This window comes from Salvia hispanica, chromosome 2 (genome assembly GCF_029641045.1).
Source record: "Salvia hispanica isolate PSC_SH4W2 chromosome 2, Shi_PSC_v1, whole genome shotgun sequence".
Classification (NCBI taxonomy): Eukaryota; Viridiplantae; Streptophyta; class Magnoliopsida; order Lamiales; family Lamiaceae; genus Salvia; species Salvia hispanica.
Genome location: NC_142693.1, coordinates 58,363,614 through 58,375,330, shown reverse-complemented (window position 1 = coordinate 58,375,330; position 11,717 = coordinate 58,363,614). Strand labels below are relative to the sequence as shown.

General features: G+C 42.2%; 2 protein-coding genes across 2 annotated transcripts; both read left to right on the top strand.

Annotated features, from left to right (window-relative positions):
* The first annotated feature begins 6,808 nt into the window (after positions 1–6,808).
* On the top strand, positions 6,809–8,989 carry LOC148932771 (uncharacterized). Its single transcript, XM_089065221.1, has 4 exons — positions 6,809–7,163; positions 7,227–7,300; positions 7,619–8,236; positions 8,408–8,989. The coding sequence occupies exons 1-4, from the start codon at positions 6,809–6,811 to the stop codon at positions 8,987–8,989; spliced, it is 1,629 nt and encodes a 542-aa protein (XP_088921347.1).
* An 18-nt stretch (positions 8,990–9,007) lies between these two features.
* Positions 9,008–10,578, top strand: LOC148932770 (uncharacterized). Its single transcript, XM_089065220.1, has 3 exons — positions 9,008–9,330; positions 9,909–10,110; positions 10,267–10,578. The coding sequence occupies exons 1-3, from the start codon at positions 9,008–9,010 to the stop codon at positions 10,576–10,578; spliced, it is 837 nt and encodes a 278-aa protein (XP_088921346.1).
* Positions 10,579–11,717: the final 1,139 nt, after the last annotated feature.

Sequence of the window (11,717 nt, the reverse complement as noted above, 5' to 3'; positions counted from 1 at the left end):
GAAATTTCTTTTAAGGGTGGTGGAATGTAACGCCCCACTTTTTCAAACCCTAATTTTCGGGTTATAAAATTTTTGCATTAAATGCCTTAAATGCTATGATATGTGAATTATTTGATGAGTAATTAATTGCATAGTGTCTTTGTGACCTAATTGCGTATGAGAATTGAGATTGAGTTGAATAGTCAACTTGTTGAAATGTTGACGTGGCTATTGAATAGTCAAAGATGGGAAAATATGACGTGGCCGTTGAAAGGTCAATGCGTTGAGAAAAAGAAGAGAAAGTGAAGAAATGATTGGCTTGGTGTGAATATTTGATGCGGAGAAATATAATTGTGGGTGAATTATTTTCCTAAGGGATGAGTGAGAATTTAATAGGAGCATTATTTAATCATGTGGAGTTATTCGATCCCTCCTATTTTTATTTGGAGAAGAAATCCTATTTTTCTTGGATTTAATTTATTGCTTGGGATAATTATCCGAATTTAATCCAAAGTCCGATTATTCCTTATTTGTTGGTGGAATTTTCGAAACCCCTAATATTTCTAGGAGATTTTCGAGATCTCCTATTTTGTGGAGGAAGGGATTATTTTTATATTATTTTATTTGATCCCTTATTTATTCTATTCCATGAATAAATATAAATATGCTAAAATATCCTAGCATATCTTGCCAAATCTAAGAAGATATTGCCATATCCTAATTAAATTAGGATTTGATTTTGAATCCCTTTGAAGAAGTCAAAAATACACGCCACTTTTCCTATTATTTGGGGAGTTTAAATAATTATTCTTGCTCCGTGATATATTATTCTACTCCGTAAAATATCTGAATTTAATTATAGGCTAAATAAATAGCCTATAATTTTCGAAATCCTCATTCTTCTCAACCAATTCAACGCCACTTCCCCAATATCTCTCCCAAATCTTTTATTTAATTAATTATTGGGATATTATTTTGGCACTCTATAAATAGGAGAGATCCTAAACCCTAGAGATCAAGAAACCGGCGCCCACTCTCCCCATTATTTTCGAAAATTACTCCTCCACTCTCTCCAAGTTTTCTTCAAGTTTTCTTCAAGATTTCTTCATCAATTGTGAAGAATTCAAGTGAAATTCAAGAGATTATTGAAGAATCAAGACTAATTCCTTGTTTCTACCGTTTGTTCTTTTGGAAAAGGTACTTTAATTATTGATCTCCTCTTCTCCTACCGATTAATCGGTATTCTTGTTTCCACATGCATATAGATTGAGTGAAGGGGAAATTAAATTGATGAATTTTGGGATATATGTGTGCAAGTGTGTGTGTGCGAGACCGTGTGTGTGCGTGCACGCCTCGGTCGGCGTGCACAAGTGTGATGTTCGTGTGCGTGTGTTGTGTGTGTGGAACACTCATGCGTGACACGATTTAATGGTGAAATTGGAGTTGTTATTTGAATAAAAATGATATGCTAAGCATACTTTGATTTTGATTGATGATTTTGAAAATAATCGATGGGAAAAAGGGAAATATGGGAGACATGCATGATTTGAAATCAATGATTGAATCTGATTTGTGATACGCCTAATTTAAAGGTGATACTTCGCACTCTCAGCGTGATAAACGAGGAGAAGAGAATACTTGCGAGATAAGCCGACGAGGTGGGCTTTCTTTTAAAATAAGGACATTGTCCTAAACTGATATTGATGAGAATGAGATATGTGTTATCATGCCTTGATTTGTTTTGTCGTGCCTATCCCTCGTGGCTATGCCACTATTGATTTAATCGAATTCGGATCCTTGTAGAGCCGCAAACTCTACTTGGGTTAGTGTACACCAATGTTAGACCGAGTGCTGGCGTACGGGTCGGCCGGTCTAGTGACCTGGATTGCGGCCGCAGTCCTTGTCATGTAGAATGAGGATATGGTAAACGTCTATGAGAAAAATGGTTGCGCGACCGTGATATTTGATAAAGAAAACATTTTGGTGCCTCGGGTCTTTCTAAAGTTAAAACCTCGATGGACACTTGAGAATGGCATGATAACTATATTTGTGATAAAACTGTTTTCGGCATGAGTCCACTGAGTATGTTTATAGTACTCAGCCCTGCATGTGTTTTCCCTATGTGCAGGTTGAGCGGTGACGAGCGGGCGGCGGTGTTGAGTAGGAAATAATAAGATGAGCTGTTGGTACTTAAAGTGTCGTTGTGTCTCCATACATAGCCTCACTTCTCTCTTGATCGCTTCTGCTATATTATGAAAACTTGTGATCTTTGGTTGGGTATAAACTCTTTTAGTACGTGGGAATATTTTTGAACATGAAACAGATGAGTCTATTTTGGAACCTTTGCTATTTTGGAGCATTTATTGTAATAGTCTTTTTGGATTTCAATGCTAAGGCATTATTTCTTCTTCTACTCAATTGTTCATTAAATGCTTTGGCTAAATCCCTTTTAAAATGGAACCCTAGCCCATGATCTTTGATGCATTCAAGTCCGCCTAGTTAACGATCGCCGCATTTATTATACCCTAGATGGGCGGGTCGTTACATTCACACTTGCCCAACTATTGGGAGAGGATAGTGATCCTCTGTGAGAGTCACATCATAGTGATAATGCTCGCCTTGGCCGAATGCAAGCACTAAGTGATGAGAGATTGGCGATTCAAACCTTGAGGTGGCAGCTGGATGAAGAAAGATGGAACCGGATGGAGCAAATGCTCGATCAATGGCAAGCCCAATCCGTCCAGAGATGGATACAGAACACGCAAATGGAGTGTTGTATAAGCCAACGTTTGATAATCACCTTGATTTGTTAAAGTTCGAATCACCGTTTTTGTAAGCTTATGTTGCAATAGGTAAAGCTTAATAACTCTATTAAGTTGCAATGATCTCCACAAGAGAGCTTTTGCATTGAGGAAAGTGGGTGGAAGGAACTCTATGATATTCTTTCATGCTTCTATAGGATCCTCATCGTATGGGGTTTTTCATTACATGAGGATATATGATTTCTTCTCATTCTTTACACCTCTCTCGCATGACTTCAGGTTTGTACCCTACTGATGTACTAAACCCATGAAACAATTATGTAATGTTGACTTCATAGTGTCCACACCTTACAATCTCACATGTAGTTAATTTTAGCCTTCAAAAGTGATTAATCTTCATTACATTGTGAGTCTTGTGACTCAAAAGGAGCCCACTTTTATTCTTTTTACATAATTGTTCGGGTCATCTCAAAGGAAGTGATAAGGCTAATTTCATGCATTGGTTATAGGGATATATTCTACGATTTTCTGGATCTAACAAACCTTTTTGAGCCAGGTGTGTAGAGAAATCGCCAGCCCCAGGAAAAAGACAGAGATCGCCTGGTGGAGGAAGCTGGCAGGAAAAATAAGCGGAACAAGGAAGAAGCGCTAGACAAAGGAGCATCGAATCAAAGGGAAAAATGGGAACTACAAGAACAGTCAAGAAGCTTTATCCACTATAAAAAGGAGCACGCAATCAACATGAAGGACGATCACTTTCAGCTCCTAGCTTAGTTTTCTATTTTTCTCTACACACTCACACACTTGGGGGAAATCGGAGGGGGGTTCTCATTTCAGCAGAAGTTTATGGTGCAACACCGTCTCTAAGGAGGCGAAGAAACAATTGTCTTTTAATTTTCTGTCTACTTTTGGTACTCGCCGAGTCCTCGCTGTTCGAGGCTCGGCTTTGGTGTTGTTTCTATCGTTGGATATTTCGTAATTTGCAATGGATATGTCTGTTTATGTTTCGTTTATCTTATCGTGTTGTTTTGGGTTTGATTTGCTGATTATTGTTGGATGATCTGAGCTTGGAGTTGTTTTGTAAGGAATTGTTTGTGATCGGTTGAATCTACGTAGCATTGTGAGGATCGGAGGTGGAAATGATGTTTGGTTGTTATGGATGGCTTGGATCCGGAGTGGATTAAGCGTCCCGTGGTTGGATCTGCTTGTTTTCGCTTCATTTAGTTTTTTAATTTTGCATTCTCGGTTTGCCTTGTCTAGTAGTTGTAGATCTGCTTTAGTTTTAACTGTTCTTAATTTCTGTCGGTTTAATTTCGTTTACTTTGCTTCGATCTGCGTTCTTGCCCTGTTTTAACTGGTTGTTTCGTGATAAATGTTGGAGAAGATGATGTCGTTGTTAGTTAAGTTCTTTAGTTAGTTATTTTGCAGCTTTTCAATCGTACTCTACCTTTTTCAGAAAATGGTCCCCACATTTAGCTTCTTTCCCAAGTTTAGGTTAATTTAGGAAACTGTTCGTTCGATCTAGCAATTGTCTCGCTCTATTTCGATTAATATGCATGTTTTTATGTTTCTGCCTAGATCTAGCTGTTAGAGTAGAATATTTCAATTACCAAGTCTAGGAATTAAAGCTCAACCACAAAATTGCATGGCAGCAGCCAACAAAAAAATAGTTCCCGAGTCTTTGAACATGTTTACTTGCGCATTCATCTATGTGGATTCGATCCCTACTTCCATGTACTAGTTTTCTTAACTAAAGCGGGTTGAGGGTTTTTGAAGAGGGAGTTAAGATAGCGATTGTGTGCCCAACGACAGGTAGCTTAAGGTTCACTGAGTTCCTAGACCCAGTGTCTAGCGGATTCCCTGGACCGAGGGTTCTCTTCATTAATTTTAGAACACTCTTTCGCTGACCATTATTAGCTCTTAATCACCACACACTATGGAAAAGCTCTTCAAATGGCGTCGTTGCCGGGGATGGATGGCGTAGTTTGTTTACGTGTTTGAAGATTTGGTGTATATAGTTTTAATTTCTGTTATTTGTTTTTCTTGGCAATTTATGAGCAAAGGCTCACGGTTTGGGAGCTGGAGTAACCCGTCTGGGTCAAAGGACGCTGAAGTCAGGTGGCAGGTTAAGGAATCAATATCCACCATCACCACCAGATCAGGGTTTACGACAGTAGATCCATTCTCATTCGAATCAGAAAGTGAAAAGGAGTGGAGTTCATCAGGAGGAGAAGACCCGAAGTCGTCTCCAGAAACAGAGCACTCCGAACCCGAGGAAGAGGAAGACGTAGATATGGCACATTTGGAGGATCCCGATCCAGAGATAGGTTCACTCACCGCGCATCTGGACGGAGAGCCCGCCCATGCCATAGTCTCAAACCCGCGCCAGAGGTCTATTGATATCAAGAAAAATGTGTTGGGTGTTCTACCTACATTCTCTGGACGAAGGAATGAATGTCCTTACGAATTCCTATACGAGTTTAGTAAGCTGTGCAGTATCCAAAAGCGACCCAACGAGACTACTGAAGAGGACTACCGTTTGCGTGCAGTCTCGTTTGCCCTTAAAGGGGAGGCTAATACTTGGCTGCTGAGGATCCCACCAGACTCGATCAACACATGGAAGGATTTCAAGTTGGAATTCCTGGATTATTTCTTCCCGTCCAACAAAACAAATGCCCTGAAGAAGGAGATTCAGGAATGCAAGCAGGATTACGATGAGTCCTTGAGTCAATACTGGTCTCGATTTAAGGGGATAGTCGACGCCTGTCCCAACCATAGGATGATGGAGGCTGAGACTTTTTACTTGTTCTACGAAGGAGCTAATCCTGAGTCGAAGGACTTAATGAATTCCTCGAGCGGGGGAAATTTTACAAAGAACAAGGCAAGTGAAGCACGAGAGATTTTGGGAAGACTGGTCGACGCAAATAAGGCATATGATCACCCGCGTATCATGAGGAGAGGTTCAGCAAACGCAATCAATGAACAAGAAGGAGAAGGAGTTGGGGACAAGATAGATCGGTTGGAGAATGCACTTCTCAGTGCGATTGAGAAAAAAAATTCCCCGACCTTGCAGGAGACAGAGAAGTCGCCAGGTCCAGAGGAAAATCAACTCCAGCTCTATTATGGTCCACCACCAATGGAGAGTTCCCAGCCCAGGTAAATGCAGTAGGGACTTGGAATCAAAGTAATCAGAATACAAGCTGGAATCAGTGGAAGATCAAGGAGGCACCATGGAGAGACAACCCTTGTTCTAGATGGGCAGACGGAAACCAACAGCTCCAGCTACAGTACCCAGGTCCAGCAGAGAACCAACAAAACTGGCCTAACCGTGGTCAGGACGGACCCCAACAGAATTCAAACTGGTCAGGGAAAAACCAGGAAGGACCGAATAATTGGAGTTATCGCAATCAAGGGGACCAGTCCAATTGGAAAAATAGGAACCAGAGTAATCAAGGGAGCTCTTACGTGCCACCACATCAGAGGAACGCCACTGGAAACAATCAGAATTTCCAGCATGCACACCAAGGAAATCAAGGGTCAGGGAACCAGTTCAGCAACAATCAAGGAGGTCAGGGTAATTATCGCCCAAACCAGGGGAACGGACCGAGCCACAATCAGGGGTTAAGTTCAAATCAATCAAACTACAAGCCTCAGAGGAATCTGGATGAGATGATACATGACCTAGTCAGCTCTCAACAGCACATGCAGAACAATATGCAAACAAACAATGATGTGGTGCACAAGATTCAAGATGCTCAACTAGAGCATAAGTCTGCTATGGATATGTTAGCCAAGCAAATGTCACAATTGGCCACTTCATTGAATGAGATAAGGGGACATGCAGGAAGGATACCAGCTTCAGTGAAACCACCTGACCAGGCAAATATTAGTCAAATAACTCTGAGGTACGGACGGGGCTATGAAGGTCCGGTGATGAAGGATGATGAGAGTACACCTCCATTGACGAGCAAGGAAGGCAAGGCCCTGACTTAGAGGATACTGAGGTAAGCAATATCAGAGCAGAAGGCGGTCTTCAAAAGGGGGATCTAGAGAAACCGCTACCTCGGATGGCTGATCCATTTTTCCTAGACCTAGAGCCTAAAGTGGAGATTAAGGAAGGAAGGAAAAAAGTCGGTGAGTCATCCGTCCCAGATCTAGCAGGAACGTTGAAGCGTACAAAGCCATTCCCTCATCGGGGGGAAGCCAAAAAGAAGAAGGACGATACCGAAGACTTTATGGAGATTTTCGGCAAGCTGGAGATTAATCTGTCCTTCCCACAAGCTATGAAGCTGCCTACTTTTAGCAAATTCATCAAGGAGTTCATTGCTGGAAAAACTAAACCGGATGTGAAGATAGTGATTGGAGAGAATGTGTCGGCTGTGATACAGAAGAGGAGGATGCCATCAAAATGCACAGACCCAGGTATGTTCACTTTGCCTATTTCTCTGGGTGACATAAAAATTGAGCATGCTATGTGTGACGTAGGAGCCTCGATTAATGTGTTACCACTTTCAATCTATAAGAAGTTGATAGGAGTAAGTCTGGTGGATACGAAAGTGGTAATTCAGTTAGCCGATATAACATGCATTTCACCCGAAGGTGTGTTGGAGAATGTGATAGTAAAAGTGCATGATTTCCTGTACCCAGCTGGTTTTCATGTGATAAAAATGAGTGATAATGAATCTGCTGAGTCTAGCGGAGTGCTTTTAGGAAGGCCATTCTTACGCACCGCTAAGAATATAATAGATGTGTTTGATGGAACAATATTCCTGGATTATCATGGGGAAAAATACACATTTAACATCGATGAAGCCATGAAAAAACCATTGGATGTTGAGAATTTGCATTCTGTCGATGTCATTAACCCCCTGGTCCAGGAATATCTTGAGACTGAATTGATGCAGGAACAGTTTAACAATTCAGAGCTGAGTCAGTCTGTTGATAAGGAGGTGGCAGGATGGTGTGAAACCCTATTGACTCGGAACATGACAGATGAACAGATCAATGAAGCGATCATGGCGTTTTGCCACCAACCACTGTCATTCGAGTCTACGGGGTCTGTTCAGGTGAAAGGTCCAGACGAAAGAACCAATTTGGATGAGATAGCAACAAGAAGTCTGGAGAAAAACCCCCTGCCCCAAGAAGCCATCACACCAAAGAAGGAGTTGAAGAAACTACCCGAGACACTGAAGTATGCCTACCTTGGGGAAGATGAAACATTCCCAGTGACCATCAACAGCCACTTGACAGCGGAGCAGGAGAATGATCTACTAGAAGTGATCCGAAGGAACAAGAAAGCCATAGGGTGGACGCTCTCTGACTTGGTGGCAATCAGCCCTGATCTTTGCATGCACCACATCCGACTGGAAGAGGGGACGAAGGCGCGTAGAGACCCACAGCGCAAGCTAAACCCAAACATGAGGAAAGAAGTTCTGAAGGAAGTGTTAAAGTTGCTATCCTTGGGGATTATTTATTCGATTCCAGACAACGAATGGGTCAGCCCAGTCCACATGGTGCCAAAGAAGTCGGGGATACAAGTTGTTGAAAACGACAAGAATGAGTTGGTGCCTACTAGATTGGTGACGGGATGGAGAATGTGCATTGATTACAGGAAGTTTAATGAAGCCACTAAAAAGGATCATTTTCCTTTGCCCTTTATTGACCAGATGTTAGAGAGGTTGGCTGTAAAGCAATATTTTTTCTTCCTAGACGGATACAGTGGATACTTCCAGATATATGTGGATCCGGAAGATCAGGAGAAGACAACCTTTACTTGCCCTTTTGGCACTTATGCATATAGAAGAATGTCGTTTGGATTATGCAATGCACCTGGAACATTCCAGCGTTGTATGATGAGCATCTTCTCAGACCTATTGGAGGTATGCATTGAAATTTTTATGGATGACTTCACGGTGTATGGAAATTCCTTCGATGCATGCTTGGCCAATTTGGATCTGGTATTGAGAAGGTGTCAGGAGAAGAATTTAGTCATAAACTTCGAGAAATGCCATTTCATGGTACCAGAAGGAATAGTCCTCGGTCATGTGGTGTCTGAGAGAGGGATTCAAGTTGATAAAGCCAAGGTGGATGTAATCTTGAAACTGCCTTACCCCACGAATCAGAAGGAGGTTAGAGGAGTCCTGGGTCACACAGGTTTTTATAGAAGGTTTATCAAGGATTTTGCAAAAATCGCCCAACCGCTAACGCATCTCTTGCACAATGATGTGGAGTTTGATTTCGATGAATGATGCAAGAAGGCATTCCAAATGCTGAAGGATAGACTTGTCTCCACCCCGATAATACGCGCACCAGACTGGAATTACCCGTTTGAAGTGATGTGTGATGCGAGTGATTTTGCAGTGGGAGCAGTCCTAGGTCAGAGGATTGACGGGGAAAGCTATGTCATCTTTTATGCCTCGAAGACCCTCAACCAGGCTCAGAAGAACTATGATACCATAGAAAAAGAAATGTTAGCAGTGGTATACTCATTCGAGATATTTCGACCGTATCTCTCAGGGTCGAAAGTGATAGTCTACACTGATCACGCTGCAATCAAGTATCTCTTGGCCAAGAGGGAGTCTAAGCCAAGGTTGATCAGATGGGTGTTGTTGCTGCAAGAATTTGATTGGGAGGTGAAAGACAAGAAAGGGATGGAGAACAAATGGCAGATCATTTAAGCTGAATATTCCAAGGGGATACGGATGAGGCTATACCCGATGCCTTCCCCGAGGAACATCTTTATTATATATGGAAATCTGCTAGGTCTATTGACTGGGAAACAATGTTCACAGTAACAGGTCTAGGAACATCACACAAGGGGAAGCGTCCGATGAATGCAGAGCCATGGTTCGCTGACCTGGCGAATTACTTAGTCACTGGAGAACTGCCAGGTTCCGATGAAATTTCTCGGGCCAAGAAAATGAAGCTAAAGAGTGAAGCCAAATACTACTTTTGGGATGATCCATACCTTTGGAAGATGTGCGCAGATTAGATTATCCGACGATGCATTCCAGAATGGGAACAGAAGGATGTCTTGAACCACTGTCATGCCTTAGCCTGTGGGGGGCATTTTGGGCCTAGGAAAACTGCCAGGAAAGTTTTGGACAGTGGATTTTATTGGCCAACTCTGAATAAGGACTCTTTTGAGTTTTGTCAAGTCTGTGTAAGATGTCAACTGACCGGGGGAATTTCTAGAAGAGATGAGATGCCGCAAACTCCGATAATAGTCTGTGAAATTTTTGATGTTTGGGGCATGGAATTTATGGGCCCTTTTCCATCTTCATATGGGAATACATACATTTTGGTTGCGGTGGATTATGTATCCAAATGGATAGAAGCAAAGGCTACACCCACCTGTGAGTCAAAGGAGGTAGCTAAATTCTTGCGGGCCAATATTTTCAATAGGTATGGGGTGCCCAGACCCATCATCTCGGACCAATGTACGCACTTTTGAAACCGCACAATAGAAGCTTTGATGAGAAAGTATGGCGTACATCATCGGTTGTCTACACCCTATCATCCCCAGTCGAATGGTCAGACAGAAATCTCAAATACAGAAATCAAGAGCATATTGGAAAAAACGGTGAACACCACAAGGAAAGATTGGAGTAAGCACCTCGACGATGCTCTCTGGGCGTATAGGACTGCTTATAAGACATCAATCGGGATGTCACCGTACAGATTGGTGTTCGGGAAAATGTGCTATTTACCCGTGGAAGTGGAGCATAGGGCTTACTGGGCTGTGAAAGAGATGAATATGAAGGCACAGGCCTGTGAAGAGGAACGGAAACTGCAGCTACAGGAATTAGAGGAACTAAGACTGGAGGCATTCGACTAGGCCATGTGGTATAAAGAAAGAACCAAGCTCTGGCATGATAAGAATCTCTGAGTCAAGGAACTTCGGGTAGGGCAGAAAGTACTCCTTTTTCAATCCCGGCTGAAGCTAATGCCTGGTAAGTTGAAAACCAAGTGGATAGGGCCATACACGATCGTTTGCCTTCGAGCAAATGGAGCTGTAGAGATTCAAGGGAACGCCCCAAACTCAGTTCCTTTCCTGGTAAATGGGCACAGAGTGAAGGTATACAGAGATAATACAGATATGCATGTGGTAGAAGAGACGTCACTACATGCATCTGCTATTATTTCTTAGGATGGCCAGGCAAGTGGATATCCTCAATACATTCCTAGGTCAGGTAAAGTGGGGAACAAAATTTATATTTACACTGACCTAGGAAATCTTGAGGATACTCATTTGCTATGTAAATAGTTTAGTTGCTTTCTAAAAACGAGAAAATCCAAACAAATTAAAATTTTAATCTTCCAAAAATATTTTTCGAAGCACCAAACTCCCTGGGGAAATTGCTTTGTCACTCATGATCTTAGACCCGGGAATTTGGTGTTTCATTTCCTTTGTTTTTAATTGATAGGGGGGGAAGAGCCTTGCGGATTGGAGCGGAGGCGGTTGCTTTTTGAATTTCGAATTCCGCTTTTTGAGGAGTCCATCGAGAATCATGAGTTGTTGGGTTTCTGGGCCTATTTTCCCACCCAACTCCTCGAGCCTATCAAAACCATCAACCATTTCCACGACATAGTCGTTAATGTCTTGGTTCTCCTTCAAGACCGTTCTCCTCAAAATGTTCACCACCGATCTCATGAGACACTTGGTGGACATTTCATCAAACCATTTAGGTTCTTCAATCAATGACCTGTCGGGCTTGTCAACCTTGCCAAGAGCATTGCCGACCGAGGCCAACAAAAACTTCTTGACATGACCGCTCGCGGTATTCCATCGATCACAAGCATCCTTTTCCTTGTTTGATATGTAATAAGCAGAGGGGCGATCCTTAGTGAGGACCAACCTCAAATCACTAGCCAACTGATCAATGTCAAGTCTCCTTTTCCAATCCAAATAAGAATCAGAATCGCGTTCCTTCGATTTAAGGATCGCACTATAAACTTCCCAAGTAGTAAACATCT